Source organism: Pelodiscus sinensis, chromosome 8, assembly GCF_052426305.1.
Source record: "Pelodiscus sinensis isolate ZL-2025 chromosome 8, ASM5242630v1, whole genome shotgun sequence".
NCBI classification, from domain to species: domain Eukaryota; kingdom Metazoa; phylum Chordata; order Testudines; family Trionychidae; genus Pelodiscus; species Pelodiscus sinensis.
In genome coordinates this window covers 8866213-8886455 of record NC_143059.1, presented here as the reverse complement: position 1 = coordinate 8886455, position 20243 = coordinate 8866213, and the positions used below count along the sequence as shown (strand labels likewise).

General features: G+C 38.5%; 1 protein-coding gene across 20 annotated transcripts in view; it reads left to right on the top strand.

Annotated features, from left to right (window-relative positions):
- KCNMA1 (potassium calcium-activated channel subfamily M alpha 1) overlaps positions 1-20243 on the top strand; it is a 755813-nt gene that overhangs the window by 590714 nt on the left and 144856 nt on the right. For 10 of the 20 annotated variants that reach the window (XM_075934712.2, XM_075934716.2, XM_075934715.2 and 7 more), the window contains 2 exons: positions 4025-4093; positions 14949-14960. In XM_075934712.2, the coding sequence (XP_075790827.1) occupies positions 4025-4093; positions 14949-14960 (81 nt within the window). The remainder of the gene's footprint in view (positions 1-4024; positions 4094-14948; positions 14961-20243) is intronic. The other 10 variants (XM_075934725.2, XM_014569149.4, XM_014569142.4 and 7 more) reach the window with 1 other exon arrangement.

The following is a 20243-nucleotide window of genomic DNA, read 5'->3' as shown; positions in this document are numbered from 1 at the left end:
GTGTAACTCTAGTAACTACAGTTGCATTAATACTGATACACCCCACTTTAAATTGCATGAGAATCAGATCTTCTGAATTTTGTATGACTGCAGGTCAATACGCAGAGGCTTACATATTTCTTGATTGTTTCACTTCATGGTATGTCCCTTGCTTGGGATTTTTTTATCTTTCCCCCGTCGGGATACTTGGAAATTTCTGTTTTGCCATTTATTATTCTCAGTTTAAACACTTTTTCCCATTTAGATTTAATGCATGTTTGGGAATGAATTTGTGATAATGTGATGAACCAAACCTATGAACAATGGGAACTAAATTAGAAGTTACCACTTGAGAGATATTTTGGCATCATTATGTATAGTTCTCTGGAAACATCCACTCGATATGCAGTGGCAGTCAAAAAAAACCAAACAATATGGGGAATCATTAAGAAAGGGATAGAGAAAAAGACAGTGACTAGCTTATTGCCTCTATATAAATCCACGATACACCCACATCTTGAATACTATGTGCAGATGTGGTTGCCTGATCTCAAAAAAGATATCTTGGCATTAGAAAAAGTTTAGAAAAAGGTGAAAACAATGATTAGGGGTTTTGGAAGTGGTGCCATATGAAGAGAGATTTAAAAGACTTAGACTTTTCTGCTTATTAAAGAAGCAACTAAGGGGGATATGATAGAGGTATATAAAATTATGACTGGTATGGAGAAAGTGTTTAAAAAAGCAGCTATCCAGTGTTTCTCAAAGAGAGCCATAGGCTCCCTTTGTGACTCAGTGTTTCTGATTTACTCCTTCCCAAAACACAAGAACTAGGGGGTCACCAAATGAAAGTAATAGGTTTAAAACAAGTAAAAAGAACTTCTTCACACAGCACACAGTCAATGTATGGAACTCCTTGACAGAGGATATTGTGAATGCCAAGACTGTTACAGGGCTCAAAAAAGAACTAGATAAATTCATGGAGGTAGGTCCATCAATGGCTATTAGCTAGGATGGGCAGGGATGGTGTCCCTAGCTTCTGTTTGTCATAAACTGGGAATAGGTGACAAAAGTAGTCACTTAGACTGCCTGTTCCATGTATTCCCTCTGGTGCACCTGGTTTTGGTCACTGTCAAAAGACAGAATATTGGGATAGATTGACGTTTGGTCTGACCCCATTTCATGATTTTTATGTTTTTATTTCAAAATGTTTTATTTATGAGACTGCTGTATTCTGTTTAGCAGTTGGAATTTTATTCATGTATTATTATGGCATAACGTTGCAATGTGCATACCTTTGGTAACTGAAGCAGGATTTCTGGATAAAAGTAAATGGGAAATGCTCTGATTTTTTCTGAGGATAAGATCTAGTTCTTCATCAAAACTAGGCTTGAAGAAAATGTGAATGGCTTTGAGAAAAAAAAGATATACCAAAAGAATAAGCCTTTTCCACTTAATAGCTTGCTATATAAGATTCCTTTTGTGTATATGTTAATGCTCTGTGTATATTAATAGCTCACAAAGATTTCATCTTTGTGTTCCATTTCTCAGATACAAAGGCATTAGGTGCCTTAGAACTAGGCGATATCTGTACAAATACTCATACTCATACTTAACAAATACCCCAGTGTACAAATTCTGCAGCAGGTTTCCCTATCTAATTTATGCCAATGACTAGTCTTACCAGTCAGGAGAGTTGATTTAATGGCAAGAATAATTTAATTCCCTCTGGGTAAGTAGAAACAGTTGGATTCAGCGTCTTAACAGCCTTTCTTCATGAACATCTGCGTTCAAACCCCTGTAGTTAACAGATGATGCTTGCTTAAAAAAAAGAGAGAGATTAAGGCTTCCTATAATGTTGTTGTCAAATATTGTGGACCTCTCATCATTATTGGGAGGGAAAACGATCTGACGTGTTCTTACAGCCCTTTTGTTGAGGTAATTGTCATACAAAGGCCATGTACTAGCAAACGGCTTTTTTTTGTTTTGTTTTTTTTGTTTTGTTCTTGACATTATATTGTTGCCAGCAACATACTTTGGGTTTGTCGTCTTTGGCTAAGTTTCCAGAAATGGTCATGACAGTAAATTGTGCAAGCAAATACATATAACAAAATATTTATTGTTACAGATTAGAAAAACACTTTTAGCCATACAAATTGATTTCAGTACGAAGTCCTGTAAATATGAATTGTATCCTGATGCTACTACACTATGCCGCTTTCCCATGGACAGGAAGCTAATCTCAACCATCCAGTTGAGACCCTGCACAAGGGTCAGATCACAGTTTTAATTTACACTAGTGGAGAGTACTGGAAAGCTTTGCTCATGAATAGCTTCTCCGGTATCCTCTTTGACCTCAGTGCACACCTTCCCTTCCTTAGCAGTGGGAGAAGTGGGATACTCCAACACTGAAGGCTGAAGAGCCACCTCTACCGGCATTGTGCTGATCAGAAATTCTCTCTATATAAGGGAAAATCTCTACTGCAAATTTATTTCTGCTTGTGGTTCACTTGATACAGCTTAAGCAGTGTGAATGGGAAAATCTGGCCTTGAAATAGATTGTCTAGTAGCCTCCCGTCATGTTACATCATTCTGTTTGGAGGTTTGATTTCTGGGCATCTAAAGAGCTCCATTCCTTTACAATTATGTACTTAGTGCCTTGTCTACTTAGTGTACTTAGCATGCTATTCATGTACAGTAAATGTGGGAAACACTGACAGTGTACTAAGTACACTGAGTCTATGTCTATATTACCAGAGGTATTCCAGAAAAGCACTGTCGCGTCCAGAGAACACGTCTGCTCTTCTGGGTTTTTTTTTTGCAGAAGAGCAGACACGTTCTTTTGGAAGCCCTGTCTTCCTCCTTCCGTGAGGAAGAAAGGCTCTTATGAAAGAGGAGACTTTTCTGAAATTAGATCCAAATGGGCCAAATTTCAGAAAAGCCTCTTCGAAAAAAACTATCGGAATAAGGTACGCAATTTGCGTACCCTTTTCGATAGATCAGTGTAGTCTAGACATAGGCTTACTATACAAGATTCTAAGTACATCATTGTAAAAGAAGTTATTTAAATTGTAAAAAGCCATAAAGGAAACACTCCAAGAAAAAGATATGAATCCTATTCCACATGTTAAGAGCATAAGGAGGCATATGACTTTGTGTTCACATAAATTTGAGTGACAAAAACAAAATGAAAATACGTTCTAGCTAAGAATTTTAGTTAGTTTTCCATATGTTTTATTTCATAATTCTGAAATTGTCTGCCTTCAGGAAGATAGTTGATCAAGTGTTCAACTCAGCGGGATTCCAGTAGTGTAAAGCCAGCACTTCTTGGAATAATTTAAAAAACAACAGATAGTCTAGCAGCACCTTAAAGTCTGCTATACTGTTCATTGATTTTTAAGTTTTTCCAGTTACAGACTAACTCGGCTACCCTTCTGAAACTTCTTGAAATGTATTAGTTAATAGTAGTGTTCACGGATTTTCATAATTATAGTGGGCTTTGTTAAAAAGTCAGCATTTGCCTTTCTACACATTTTCCCCTATATTTGGAATTGTAATTAATTTTGCTAACTGTGGTGGTAATTGACAAATATTGACTTTTTAATAGCTTCTTCAGTGTTTAGGGGTTTAAACACTGGAACTGACTTTATCTAATGAATATGCAGTGGTAAGAACCAGGCTCCTATGACTAAATTCTAACACATATTTGAAAACTTGCTCCTAGACATTCACAGTACAAAAAAAAATGAAGAAGTGTTTTATTTCGAGTATTGTGCCCTTTACTAGTTAAGTTTCCAGCACCAGCACCATTATAATTGCTTGAGCAATATATGAATGAGGGTGGCTGTTGTTAACCTTCACTATGGAAAAGCCTTGATAAGTGCTATATGTGCCGCCAGCCGAGACTTTTTTTAGGTTTTAGCAAAAAGTCTCAAGGAAAAACGTGGGATTTTTTGTCCCAACGTGGAAGTCTGAAATGTTTTGACGAATACTAGATTCATGATAAATCATAAAGAAGCACTGAATCTTGACTTATTTTCTTCTGCAGACTGGTGTTTGCGAAGCTAAAGCTCTTAATGATAGCCATAGAATACAAGTCAGAAAAACGGGAAAGCAGGTATGTAAATGACTACAACATTTGACAGTTTTTCAGTATACACCATGGACAATTTGGTTTTTTTTCTGAACGAACATCACTCTTTGTATCCCTTTGAAAGCATTTCAAAGCATAATTAATATGGCATCACTTTACACCAGTTCACATGATATTGGCAGGCTCTGTCTTTCTCCCCCTCTGCACCTGAATTAACATTGCATCAAATACTTAGGTGGAAGAAAGGGTGATAGCTTAATGTACAACTTAGTACAGTTGGTATGTGTGAAGCAAATGGATTCCATCTTTTGTGCCCTGGCTGACTGCATGAGGGAACGGAGCTGCTCTGGTCTAGCATATTTTAGTGGACTTTCAGGAATGAAAGCAACAATCTCATGGTAAGATACACTGTTTTATGTACTGCATGCATTTCTCTGCATCACAGTTTTTTAATAGGATGAGAGAGCTACTTTTAGCATAAACATAGATGGTTTGGACAGTATAGATAAAACTGATAGATAAAGATAAGTATCGTGTGTGTGTGTGTGTGTGTGTGTGTGTGTGTGTGTGTGTGTGTGTGTGTGTGTGTGTAAATAGCATGATTGAGATGGGGAAGGATTTGGTTGAGTTAGAAAATTTAAATATGCCAATCTCACGCTACATGCAGAAATGAAAGGAAAACACTCTATAGCTAATAACACAAAATTTGCAGAGAGGAAAAGAGTTGATTTTGGTTTTATTAATACCTCCATCTTAGCATCATGCCCTTTTAGAGCATACTTGTAACAGTCTAGACAGTTTCCTTACCATCTCAGGGATCATGGAACGAATGTAGTGTGAAAGCAAAGTAATTTTGGACTTGCACACTGTATTAAATATTGCTGAAATGTGTTATCAGCATCCTGAATACAAATCCATTATAGCATTATAAGATTCTGTAATAAAACTGGAGGCATATGTAAAAGTCTATCATCTTCTCATTTTGGTAAACCGAAGATCACCTAAACCGAAGTTGGAGATGATGTTTGATTTATATAGCTTTGGATCATGTCTACGCTATCACTTACATTTACAAAATGTATGTCATGCAGGAGTATGGAAAAAACACACATCTGAGGCTACGTCTAGACTACATCCCTTTTTTGGAAAAGGGATGTAAATTAGACGTATCGCAATTGCTAATGAAGTGGGGATTTAAATCTCCCCCACTTCATTAGCATAAATATGGCTGCCGCTTTTTTTCAGCACGGAGCTTTGCCGGAGAAAAGCGCCAGTCTAGACGCTGATCTTTCGAAAAATAAAGCCTTTTCCGAAAGATCCCTTATCCCTCTTGAAATAAAGCCTTTTCTGAAAGATCCCTTATCCCTCTTGAAATAAGAGATAAGGGATCTTTTGGAAAAGGCTTTATTTTTACCCATTTGCTATTAAAAAGAATCTGTGAAAAAGACATGGGATATCCAAGACAGTCTGAATGTTTCCACTCCTTATGTGGCTATTTAAAGTATAGCCCTAGTGAATGTTAGATTTTATATCTCTCCTTTTTTACTCCTGACAAGTGATATGTGAAATGGTGTATGTGACGATGGATGTTCTCTCTATGCAATACCATCGCCAATTAATGGGACCTTTCATTTAAGTCAGAATTTTGAAATGTTTTCAAATTCCATGGGCTTCTTTTAAAATAGATGCTTTCCTTTGAATTGCCTCATTCTGCATAAGCAGGTGTAAAGCAAGCAATTTATTGTTTTTATGTCTGATGAGTTTCATTCATGATTAGAAAGGACAGTGCAATAGAAATATTATTGATAACTATTTATATGAAGTTCTTGGTTTATACTGGTTCTCAATAAGAATTTGTATCCAACTCTGCTGTCATTGCTTCCATTGCCATTTTGTGACATAAGTGTTGATATTGTAGTTTTTCTTCAATAATTTAGGGGACAACCCATCTCCCATGTAGGTCAATGGGAGCCTTTCCGTCAACTTCCATGGGAATTATATTGGTCCTTATTCATAAGATGCTCCAAAAAAGTAAAATAAAGTGACACAGCATGATAGAGCATCTACTTACATATAAATTACCTAATGTCACCAAAGTTAAAAGTTCATTGTTAAGAAATTTGGTAGGAGGTGAGGCTAGTGGACATTCAAAGAAAAAATACTAATGAAGATAAGGTAACATTTTTTAGACTGAGAGCACACAGTGTGTGTGATAAACATACAACAGAAGAGAATTCCACTAGTGGAAGGGTCAACTTTTGCTCTATCAAACTACTGCCAAAATAATACTGTTGGTCTAATGAACCAGGGACTCTTTTAGGGTTCGTTACCTTGTGAACTACCATTGCTAGAATATTTACATTGCATTAGAAAGCTCGGAATAACCACTTCCCAGTGACAGGTAATGTTATTTATAGTCCTGCTTGTCTATGTGATACTGGACATCAGTATCACATAATTCTGATACTGTCCTGCTTTTCTACCATATGCTTTGGCCCCAGTTAAGCAAAGCACTTAAGCATGTGCTTAAAAAGAGAACTACATAAACAATGAGTGTAATACATAAAATGAAACCCATGCTTTAAAACCAGGTAAAGTCCCATTGACTTTAATGGGACCTCAAAGTTAAGCACATGCTTACGTTTATTGCTGAACTGGAACATGTTAGACTAATCAGAAATGTAATAGTTCAAAGCATTCATTTCTCACTTTTTAGGGTTTCATGAGAATATTGACTTGTAGAGTCATGCCTGCATTGAAGTAGAGAGATGAGAAAGCAAGACAGCAATCAGAATAACCTGATTTTAAGCATGGGGTGTCAGTTTCTTGCATTTATTATTCACCAGTATTTTTTGTTGCTGTTGATTGTGGTGAAAATATCAGACCTTTTTTTCCTCCACTTCTAATGTCTTCAGCACTTTACTTAGCCTTAATCGGTCATTCCTCTTCAATATGAATAGGGAAGCCATCTATCGCATGGGACTGAAGCCAGCTTCTCACGCTTCTTGGCCGAGAGATCCCCAAGGGAGGGGGTATAAATTAACTTTCCTCCTTCTTTTGTGAAACCTTTGGAAAGTTCTCCATAGTTTACATTCCATCGGAAGAAAAAATGTTCTTAGGAAAACATATTTAAGTAGATGCCCTTGCTTCACAGACTAGTAGAAGTGTCCTTGTGGGAGCTCCATTTCAAATGTGCACGTGTCCTTAAGCCCTTCATCAGAGATTTTTGGTGGCAGTGCCTGTCTAACCCACACATGTACCCTACATATCCTTGTGCCCTATACCAAGGCCATATAGAACGGTATAGACAAACCATGGGCAGTTTCTTCTCAATGGCTTTCAGGCAGCGAGAGAATTTAGTGTTCAACTATTTCCTCTTTTATTAGTATTTTTAGCATTAATATTTCTTAGTGGTGGTAGGTTTAGTGTCTTCTATAGTTGTTGGAACATTTGTTCCTGTTTGTTTTTCTCTTTTTTAAAAAAATACATATTTTTGTTGGTTTCCCCTGTTGAGGGACCCTGACAAATTTTCTTTCATCTGGGGTGCTGGTTTCCATGGGTTTTAAAAGGTGCCTCTTAGAACAGGGAAGTTAAATATAGGCTCTTAATAATGGAGCTAGCCTTAAGACTGACTTTTGACTGATTGCAGAGAACAACCCTGTACAAGCTGTTAGAGCTTTGTCATCATTGAGATTACAGTCACTGAGGGTATGTCTAGACTACATGGCTCTGTCGATTGAGCTATGTAGATGAGTTTACTAGACATAGGAAAATGAAGCAGCAATTAAAATAATCGCCGCTTCATTTACATCAAATGGCCGCCGCGCTGTGCTGATCAGCTGTTTGGTGGCACAGCGGGACAGACTGGATGCGCTGCTGTCGACAAGGGAAGCCTTTGTCAACCGCTCAGGTAAACCTCATTTCACGAAGCATACCTGAGCGGTTGACAAAGGCTTCCCTTGTCGACGTCCAGACTGCCCCGCTGTGCCACCAAACAGCTGATCGGCACAGCGCGGCGGCCATTTGATGTAAATGAAGTGGCAATAATTTAAATCACATCAATGCCTTGGACAATGTCATCTAGAACATCATCATCAGTGACTGTTCAGTTCTGTTGTGGCCCTGGTATCACAGGCATCCTGGTATCCAAAACAACTTAAGGTATCAAAAGAGCCTGAGACTCCACTCCACGTGACTTCTAGAGATCACAGCACTGAGGACTGCTGGGTCACTGACTGCTCATGTTTCTGAGAGACGTACCTCTTCCCCAACTTCTTCTGTCCATGAAGAAGGATTGCCACTTTGGATACAGTATGTGGAGGAGCATTCCAACTCAGACGTTGAACTTTCAGTTCCAAGTTCTGCACTTTATTTCAGAATATCAGCCCTTGCCTAAATATATTTCAGATGAACAAAGTTGGATACCTTCCCTCACTTTGTTTTTTGATTCCCCTCACTAGCCTGACTGAGTGGCACACTTTGTGGAATAGTTCATGACTGTGAGTGCCAACTCCTGGGCAGACTGTGATTCCATGGTAGGACTATGCTAGTGCTTTCAGTGGGTCATGAAAAGCATAGAACATACAAAAAGTTTAGGGTGTCTGATTTGCTTTTTGATAAACAGACTGAAATGCCTCAGTTGCAAGACTTAGTTGGTTGCTCTATACCAAAGATTTAGGTTGCCTCCACTCCCAAAAGACAGAGCTGCTTATCTCAAGTCAACTTGTGCCTCTGATCTCAAATCAAAGTCAATGCTTATAGCCAATCTTATAGTTGACTAATTAATGATGTATTAATTAGGGAAAAGTAATACAGGTCAAAGCAGGCAAACACAAATACACAAATGAGCTACAGTCTGTGGTTTGAAAAGATGACAGTTATAGTAATCTGTCAGCACTGGATGTCTTTTAGGGCTAACCCAGGCTCACCCTAGGGGCTGTGTCTTCTTCTGTTTCTTAGCTCCAGCCCTGTCAGAGTCCAAAAAACAAAATAGATGTTTACCTTTCTTGTTCACAATCTTTATTTCCTCTTTCCAGAATCCAAACACATGGGATGAGCCTTTTGCACATAGACCTCTTCATGAGTGTGAAGGGGTAATTCACAAAGTCTTTGTCCTGTCCCACAATGGTCCATTTGTCTCCTGCTGACTAAAAAGGCCATCCGAACTAATCTCATCTATCAGATTGATGGTTTTAGGGCAACCATTTTTTTATAGGAATAAAGCAAAAACTTAACACGTGATAACAATATGTTTAGTGCTTAGACTTTATGATACTCTTATAAATGGCTGCACACATTAATTTCATTGATAGTATCTTTATTAGTTCAGTACCCATGCTTATACATGGGCAAAACAGCATGGTTTACAGAAATAAATTTCTAGGCTGGGGCCTAGAGGCAAGATATGGCACTCTGGATTTCTTGGACAAGTTACCAGCGATTTCAAAGAACTGTGATTGAAATCCCTCATTACTGTAATACCCATGTGTACTCTCCGCTCTGAATCAACGGAGATCTTGGAGGACCAAGAGGCAAGGGCAGTCAAGGAGGTTGTCTGCCTTACAAAAATTTCTGTCATCACCTGACAAAGCACTAATGCTAAAACTGACTTCATTAGCCAAATGACTTTAGGCACTTCCAGGATCTGATGAAAATCATTTGCTGACATCCTACAAGTTCCCCTAGAAGTTCTGCATTTCCAACCCTGCTGCCATGCAAGGAGCTATAGAAGAAATTTCACTACCATGTGAGAGAAAGGGGTTCATTCATGAAATTTTCTGATACCCAAGAAAACAGGGATTGGAGGCAGATATGAGATCTCAGACAATTGAACCAGCATGTCAGACATTTGAAATTCAGGGTGGTTTCCCTAGCAGTCATAATTTCCACCTTGAAACTAGGGGACTGGTTTGTGACCCTCAACTTCCAAGATGCTTCCTGCGCCTCCAGAAATATAATCTATGCTATCATGTGCCGTAAGTGTCTGTCTGCTATGTACATTGGACAAACGTCTCAGACACTTCGCCAAAGAATCAATGCCCACAAAACAGACATTAGACAGGATCACAAAGAAAAAACAGTTGCTTGTCATTTCAACCAGAAAGGACACAGTCTTAATGACCTGCTAACCTGCATTCTACTTCAGAAGACATTCAAATCTGCACTTGAAAGGGAATCCTCTGAACTGGCATTCATGCTAAAATTCGATACTCTCCGCACCGGAATTAACAAAGACCCCGGCTATCTTACACATTACAAAGATAGCTTCCCCAATTATCACCTCTAATACTATTAACTCACAGACATTTCCCCTTCCCCACCTCTAATATCATTAACTCACTGGCATTCACCTTCCTTTCCCCCCCCCCCACATCCCCCTTCTGTTCTGAAAAGTGATTTGTCCTTTTCATGTATGTTCATTTTTTTTAAATTGTATCCTTTGGTATATATGGTTGTGACTATTTTCTTCCATTATTTGATCTGAGGAAGTGGGTCTGGCCCACGAAAGCTCATCATCTAATAAACCATCTTGTTAGTCTTTAAAGTGCTACATAGTCCTGCATTTTCTTTCTTTTTAGTGATTCATCCCTCTCACAAAAAAACCTTCATTTCACAGTCAATCACAATTATTACCAGTATTGGGCCAGACCTTTCAGCCTGTCATGCACCCCAAGGCTGTTCTCAATGACCATGGTGGTTGTAGCTGCCTACCTGTCATCTAGGAATAACAGGCTTTCCCTACCTCAACAACTGACTCCTCGAGGGAAAAGGATATCAAGAGGTTTCGATGGCAGTTCCAACAACAACTTTGCTCTTCCAAAATCTAGGCCTGCAGATAAATCTTGAGAGATCAATCTTGATTCTTAGACAGCTAATTCTCTCTACAGGAGAATTTTTAGGTTTGACAACAGGCAGAGTGTATCATCTTGATACAGACCGCTGTTTGTTTTTGGATATGTTCCTTTAGAGCAAGGAAGCTGTTACCCAGCTAGAACATATCTGCAGCTGCTGGGACAGGTAGGTGTTTGCATTTTTGAGACACAGGTTGCATCTTTAATGTCTGCCGTGAAGGCACAGAACAGCTTATATACCCAATATACACAGTCTAAACAAATGCGTATCTGTATCCTTCAGTCACTCACCTAGTAACAGTTTTCTTCCATGGATTGTGCAATAACCCTGTTCAATCAGGATTCCCCTATCATTTATATCAGATATGGATTTGGGTCATCACATAGATGAAAGCAAATGATCCTAATAGGAACAGTGCTTGCACATCAATATGTTACAGTGAAGAGCAGTCAGAGTAGCTTGCCTTCACTTTCTTCCCCTATTCAAGAACAAGTATATGAAGATTATGACAGACAACATGGCTTGCATGTATTACACCATTCATCAGCATGTGTGCACTCCACCACGCTATGAACTGAAGCGATCAAGTTGAATCTGGTGCATAGAAAATAAGAAGCTGAGAGAACTCTCTGATAGGCTATCTGCACAAAACAACATGGCAGAGGACCTTGGCAGACATTTCTCCGTGAATTAGAAATGGGAGTTGGATTCTTGAGTCATCAGAGAATATATTTTCTTGAGAATGTCCAGAGATTGACCTTTTTGCCATGACAGTCGACACACAGTGCTTGAAATTCTGTTGCAGAGAGGGACTTAATCCCCAATATCTAGGAGATGATTTCCTTATTACATGGACAAAAGGTCATTTTTATGCATATCCTCCCACTCAATTACTGTTAAACATCCTCATCAAAATCAAGAAGGACCAAGCCAAGCTCATTTTTGTCCTCTAAAGACAGGTCAGCAAGGGTGAGATATTATTAGGACCCTATCCAAAGTTTTACCTAAGGCTTCTGCTGAGTTACATTTTGACCAAACTATTCACCCATTGTTTTGTCCTCTCCCCTCCTATGCTGCGTGAGCCTACCCAAGAGAGTACCTCCTGTCCATGAGATGTTAAGTGAACTTTGGTCTTTCACTCGGATAGAACTGGACCATTCAAGAAGACTCATAGGCTCCCTCGACCTATGCAATAGAAACAGTGCCTATGTCTCCACTCATTGACTTTCTGTAGAGATTTCTGGATAAATTGTTGCCTCTTATTGTTGTGCCGATGTTCTGACTTCCCTGCAAGGGACTGCATGCTGTATTTGATCATCATCTATGCTTGTAGCCCACTCAAAGTTGTTCAGTTGCTGAAAACTGCCAGGCTATAACATGGTCATTGGTGCATACATTTTCTACTTACTACCCACAGCAAAATCAGATGCAGCAGTAGGTTATACAAGTCCTACTTCACCAACGGACTCTGTTAAAAAAACTCCCAACTCCTTAAAAGTTTACTGCTGGGGAGTCAACTCAAGCAGAGCACTCACTGGCAATGCTCCTTGAAGAAGGAGACGAATTTACTCTGCTTGTGCAGTAACACGAGTTTTCTAGATTTGTGTCCATGTAGGTGGTCCGCTATCCACCCTCTTTCCCCTCTGCTTTGGAGCTAGCTCTGTGATACTTTGCAATAGAGAGGGAAATGAGGGCAGTTCAGGGTACAAGAATGTGCAGGGCTCAGATGCAGGCCAAAAGGGCACTGCTAACAAAAATCTCTGCTTAATGGAGCATGGATAACTGCCATGGACAGATCTAAACCTGGGGTTCTCTGGAGCTTAGTATAGAACCAGCTACAACTTGAGCTGTAAAGCCAGTGGCCTCTCAGCTTAGGCTGCAGAGCTCCCTTGTTCTTATCTCTCACTGTAAGTGGTCTAAGTGCCACTGCATGGGACAGTGAAGCACATCAGGGCTATGTCTACACTGGCAGGTTCTTGTGCAAGAACATCTTATGCAAAGGTTCTTGTGCAAGAACTCTTGTGCAAGAACATGTCCACAACTGCCATGTGCTTTTGCACAAGAGCATCCATGGCAGTGTGGACGCTCTCTTTTGCAAGAAAGCTCTGATGGCCATTTTAGCCATAGGGCTTTCTTGCACAAGAAACCCCTGCCACGCGTCCACACTGCCTTCTTGAGCAAGAGCTCTTGCACAGGAGGACTTACACTTGTTAGAAAAGAGCGTAGCTCTTGCGCAAGAAACCCTGTCTTCCGACACTGTTCTGTAAATCTTCTTGCGCAAAAGCGGGCGGGCAGTGTGGACGCTCTGTGGGTTCTTGCGCAAGAACAGCCATTCTTGCGAAGAACCCATGAGTGTAGACCTAGCCTAGGTATGTGGGTTACATACTTCCCCTAGCTGAGGAAGGGCATCCCCAGCTTCAGAGACCCAGGATGAGCAGGTGGATTTGAACGTTGGACCTCTGGAGCTTAGTGTAGGAGCCTCTACAGCTTGAGCGATAGTTGGCTAATATAGCTCAAGCTGTAGAAACTCCTACATTAAGCACCAGAGGCCACTGGTTCAAATCCACCCAGTGGCCGTTACACCTGCAGTGGAGAACCCATGGGACTGCACATCTCAAAGAACTCCAGTCACTGCACAAAGTGAGTAAGCTCTCTTTGTATGTTGGTCCTGAACACCTAACCAGACAACAGTTTTTGTCCCTGATTTCTGTTATTTTAATAATATATATTATTTATCTGTTTACATAAGCAAATAATATACCTGTTCCTGTAGTTGCACAGAAAAGTCTCTCTCATTTTAGTTTTCCTGTGCAAGAACTACAGGATGAGTCACACTACTGTACTCATTTTTAAAGAGACACATGGTGAAATCCTGGCCCCACTGAAATCAATAGCAAAGCTCCCATTGACTTCACTAGAGCCACAGTCTCAGCCATAATATAAACACCCATTTCCCTAAGCAGTCATTTGGTGTGTACATATGTCAGATCATGTTTTGGTTTGTTTTTTACCTTTTTAATTATTTGTTCACATTACAATTTAAACTTCGTTTTATTTCAAGAAGAGTAATCAAAAGCATTTTTAAAGTTATAAAAAGGTTTTAGTTACAAAAAAGAAAAGAAACCCGATCGTTTATGCAAATACAAGTATGTTTATTACAACCATATACACATGGTCAATGTAAAATATGATTTTTGAAACAAAAATGACGAACCATGGTTTATGCTGATTACAAATTCTACATGTTTAATGTAACGCATAATTATATTGTATCTTATAGTATTTTTATATTAAAGTTAGGTTCAGTTTTTAAGAGATTTAAAATTTTGATCCTGATTTGAATTCCACTAATGTAGCTCCCTGTACTTATGCAGAATCTCACTTAAGTAAATGGAATTTTCTGATGGTGAACTCTAACTGGCCCCAGTGGCAGATCAGAATTTGAGGTAGCTGTTAGTGTTTTTGAAGTAATTTATTTTACTCTTGGGCTAATAATCCTAGATACAGTTGATGCTAACATGCTTGAGAAACACTTTTTTAGATTTACTGTTGCTTCAGTGATGCAGCCCTAAAGTTGAATACTGTTTCTTAAGAAAGTTGCAGAAACACATAATCTCCTAAAAATAATCCAACAAGACATGTGGCGAATTTGTTTGAGATCATGAGAAAAAAAATCTTTAATATACTACAACCTCATCAATACAAACTGCAAAGACACGCAAAAAAATCCTCATCCTGATTCCTCAGTGTTGTTTGGAGTTTTTCCATTCCCTCACTTTTTTTTTCTTCTTCCAAGAATAAGAAAGAACAAAAGCCACATTCTTCCCTTGTGCACCCTATGTTTTACTCCTCTGTTAATATTCTCTTTGTGTCTCCATTTATTTGTCCTCATTCTCAGCAGAAAAACCTTTTTTAATGTTTTGGTCATTGAAGAATTTTAAATAAAGGGTTTTTTTGCTTTTGTTTTGGTGTCAGTTGATTTCTTATCAAAGTGTTTGATTTGCAATTTTTTTCTTGTCGTTTGCAGAAGCCGAAAGCGGTATGCCCTCTTCGTTACCTTTCCTTCCAACCTCAATCCTACCTTCACTCCTTCTAACTTCAGGACTAATTCCTTGCCAAGAACTCAGGAAGATAACACCTTTGTCTATCTTTCTCTCTATATATGTACATATATATATATATTCATGTGTCTCTGTGTGTGTGTATATATATATATATGCATATTTATATATGAGCCCCCAATTTCACAGAGGAGAGAAAATAGAATCATTTTATTTTTTATTGGTTCTTGTGACTCATGCACTAACTTCTTTGCAGGAAATATAAAATAAAAATAAGCATTAGAATTTTATTTCGTCATGGAACAATAGATATATCCAATTTTACATTTGGAAATCAAACTCGTTCTGCTGTTCACCATCCTTTTTTTTCTCTTTTTGTTAATTTGTTTTGTATTGTGACACGTCCTCTGTCTACCAGTCTTTGTGCTGCCATTTTATCTCCATATTCATAACCTTAGAGATAGCCACTCGTCCCACAGAGTCTTTCTGTAAAATATGTGTTTTACTGTACAATACTTTGTGCTCTCATAGTTTCACCTCCCGTTACCAGTGACTGAATGCCTGATTTTTTTGCATTGCTGCTCCAGATTAATTGTAATACAGTACATATTAAAGCGACTGTACTGTTCCAGTGAAGTCCTTATAGGTAGTTTATGCTGTATGTTCGTAATCATTTTATTACATGAGCTTATTTATTGAAACATCTCAAATGAAAGACTTTGCTTTGTTTTTTTTCTTTTTGTGTTGGCATGTTTTGTGCATTCCTCTAATAACCATGTTATAGGCCTCATCTTCAGCCTACATTACATTTTGTTTTTGGTTTGAATGAAATAAGCAAGGCGGGGCCTATCAAATCCTTATTTTTAACAACTTATCACAGCCTGACTGTGTGTGATGTCTTTTGGAGACTCCTCATTGTTAAGACATATTTTGGTTTCCTACTTAATCACATACTCCAACCTTAATTTCCACATGTGTTCCATTGTGTGTGTTCTGTGTGTTGTGTTTATTTTCTTTATTGTCTCACTTTACTGTGTTTTTGAGTCAATGTGTGAAAGGAGAGGTGGCTTCCTGTCAGTTTGGCATTATCGATATGATCCAACTGCAGAGAAGTTACTGCAACACAGCATCTTCAAGGATCTGCAGTTGTTGCACCTCTACTTGGCTTCTTGCTTTTGAGTATATTTACCTTGTGGTGAAGGCATGCTGATACTGGCATGTTGAGCAGTGTGAAAAAGTGTGGTACCAAGTGCAGTTGCTTGCTCCCAGAGTAAAATACTTTATGCTGCTGAGTCCATTTGTTTCCATTGTATTCCTAGTTGATTCATACCGTAAACCAAAAACACTAATTGAAGTATTTTACAGAGTATTAATTTCTGCGCAATTAAATCTCTGGTGTGCATATAGGGCACACTTAGTAGTCATTCTTATTAAGAACTTAATTGCTGGGAGCAACTTGTTGTGTTTCTGTTTGCTTGTAGTAATGAAGCTTTAATATACTGTAGCATGTAATGTTGCAATGTGTCTTTTGCCTTGTATCCTTTTTAGTGTCGTAATAGAATTTTCTATGTATAGCTATATGGAATTTGTACTCATATCAGTCATAGAGCCCAGAAGAAAGAAGCAATGCCTAAGAGTTACAAGCGGTGTGCAGCTGGTATTCACACAGATCCCAAAAGCTGGTTTGTGCACCTACCCTCACACGTGCTTTCAAAATATATTCTGAAAAGCCATAATGGTTCAAATTATTTCTATAATTGATAGTTTTTTTGTGACATGGCACAATTAAAAAGGCCATTGCACTAATATTGTGCATTTCATCTGGGCACAGCATGAACCAGTCTAAAATGGTAGCTGTGTTTATATGTGATAGCTATAGTCAATAACATTCCATTATCTCGTTTCAGTTAATATGACTATTATAATATGACTATTATAATATGTGACTGATGAATATATTAGTGTTTCTATTATAGTTGCATGGGGAATGGTACAGTACATTACCACAAAGTTTAAACCAGAGTTGTCATGGCTTTTGACTGATTTACTTCAAAGTTTGCCATTTTTTCTTCATTGAGTTAAAAAAATGGGCCCATATTTTACGGCGGGGATCAATGGAAGTTAGAAGTGTACCTGAAAAATACGAAGAGGAATATCGCTGGGTCAGAAAATGTTCTTTGTCATGGATGCCCACGGGTGTGGTGTGGTGTTGATTGATGTGTACATATTACATGTTGCCCTTTTTGGGTTAGATATTATCAATGAGGGATTAAATTTTCGCTTCAGAGCTTTGGAAAATGGGGTTTGTTCTTCTAAGTCACCTGTTGCTTTTGAAAATGTATCCAAGTGAAAGTAAAACATAAAGCTCTAATTATACTGTAGAGTTAGACATAGTTTGGTTCATGCTGTGGGCGTTTCCCAGCAAAGTTCTACCAACGCATCTTCAATCTGTCCCGCAGCATCACTTGTGTGGATCCCCAAGACGGGAAGACAAAGGTTCCTGTTAAAGTGCCTTGTCTTGATCTGCTGCCTTCTCTGTGATTTTCATCATGGTTTCCATACACACTTCTGTCAATGCATCTTAAATTAAGTCCTGTTCTGTTGCCATCCCTGGTAATCAAGTTTGCGATCTTTCCTGAACAAACCTGACAGTCACACCAGTGGTACCTTTGTGTTATGGAACTGTTGCTCAGCCTCAGGGCCCAAGCTTGTGTTCACTTATGATCTGAACAGAGGCTTCACTTGAGCAGAAGTCCAACAAAATAAAACATAACACTTTTTTTTCATGAATTCATTTTCAATAACTATATGCACTAATATCTAGAATTCAATAGGAATGCAGGGAACAAATCTTATGGTTCACTTTTTCTGTGAGTCAGACTGAAGATTGCTGGGCAGTTTGGGAAGATAGAAAAAGTTTTTCCTCTACTCAAATGTATGGAAGAGGGTTTATACACGCGCGCGCGCACACATACACACACACACACACAGGGCTCAACAAATTAGCAGCGCAGTTAGCGCATGCACAGCACAATCTGTGCATGCACAGTGTTCACTTCTACGTGGCTGGCAAGCAAGGCTCCCTGCTGCTTGGCTAGCCCTGTATATGTGTGTGTGTATGTGTGTGTATATATATATATATATATATATATATATATATTTATATATATTTCAATAGAATAGTAAGAAATTATCTTACTATCAGATATCCCTTGCTCATGGACATTTGTCATGTCTTACCCTTCTCTTGTGAAAACTTAATAGAATGAACTGTGTACAGTATTCCAGTAATATTCTCCCTACCATCTCCATCTTCCTCCTTGATAGTCTCCTACTCATACATCCAAGGGTTGTGCTTGCCCTCTTAACTACTGCATTACACTTGGAGCTCATGCCCCCTTGTTACCTGCCTAAGTCCTTTAGAGAGGCACTGCATTTGAGGATATGCTGCCTCATCTTGTAAATGTGACCTGCATTTGCTCTTGCTTGATATATGAACTTGCATTTGGCTGTATTAAAATGCAGGTGATTCAAACAAACCCATTTTACCAACTGACCCACATTATACTAGAGCAAATGTTTCCAAACTGTGGTGGGTGGCCCACAGAGAAATTGCTTGAGTTCTATGGATAACTGATTGGTCACGTGGAACTGTTTCCTTCTCCACATTTTCAGCTACTAAATTGCAATAAACTACCGCAAAAATTTTAAATATTTTCCTAATATTTGTTTTTCGTGTAACCATCTGGCCACATGACTCACATGTTTGTGTCCTTTACAAGCTACCCTTCCATTCATGATCTTTGTATTGAGATGTGGCCCATGTCATGAGAAACTTTGAGATCCCTTTCTGCTAGAGGAAAATACTCCTGAAAGTAGGACTGCCAAAGAAGCTACATCTCAAAAGTGTTCTAGCTGGCTATTTCCTCATTAGATCTGAAGCTAACCTAAGCTGGAACTATAAAAGTTCCAAATTATATGACATTCCTGGTCTGATTTTGTAGGTAGGTATTAGATTAAAAGAAACAAATGACTTTGATATCAGTGTATATTTGATCCAATGCATGTCATACAATGCATTTTGTAGTTTTGCTGTATTCACTGCTGTTCACTATGTATAAAAGACTAGGGGTACATTAAGGAGATGCTGAGACTGGATGAAGTTCTGGTAAAAGTCATCTTCTTCTAGATCCCCAAGATTTCTATACCACATCATCTTCTCTATTGAGACACACAATCATACAAGTTGGTTATTATGGACTTGTTATTCAGATATATATCATTGTAAAGGGTAAGTTATTAAGTTCACAGGTTTTTTTTCCCCAGTCACTCAATAATACTTTCCCTCTATATCTATTTGAATCAATAATTAGTATCACTAGCCTGGGCTATGTTTGTTAGCTTTTGTAAGAGAGCTATCGCATCAGAAATACCTTCTTTTAGTTGCTCTTCGAAAGCATTCCAGATGAATAGGACTTGCTTGTGAGTAGCTGATGTTTGTGTTACTTACAAAAATGTGTGAGAATAAAAGCAAACCTATGTGAACCTCTGCTGTTATTTATTGTTAATACTATTAAGAAAAATGATTTCTTTTTTATTCCCATCATGGACACGGTCCTTATTTTGTGGTTATGACATAGTATAGTTCAAAATTTTCTGACAGATATGAACTCAATTCATGTGATGTGGTATTCTACATACATATTAAAGGTGAAACTGAAAATGTCACCTAAAGTTAAGTTTGCCTGTCACTTCCCATTATAAGACACTCTTTTCAGGTGCTTGTCACCTTGACAGACTTTTACGGTTTGGGAGAAAAGTTTCCATACCTGGTATCTGCCTCAGGCTACTTGATCAATTTCCAAGAATGAAATTTAGGAAAAATATGTTCTTTTGCTCTTTAAAAATATTTTACAGTCATTTCATCTTTCATCTCCATGCTTTGGAACAAGGTCTTGACATTTGTCATAGGGGTTATCAATGTGTTGTGGATATTCCTCTTGCACTTTCTGTGAAAAAACGCAGACTCACTAACATTTGAAATATCTATTTGTCCATGGTGCAAAGAGATTTGTTTTACTGGTAGCTGAATTCTCAGACTATTCCATCTGCACTGAACATGATGCATCCCGGGACAGTAGGGGCCGAGTAGGGCTTCCCCTGCCATTATTACTTCTGGATTCTATTGCTGTTTTGTCACTGGATACCAGTGTTGAGAAGAGGCAAAATGTCACTCTTGTGTTTATCACACTTTCCCCTTC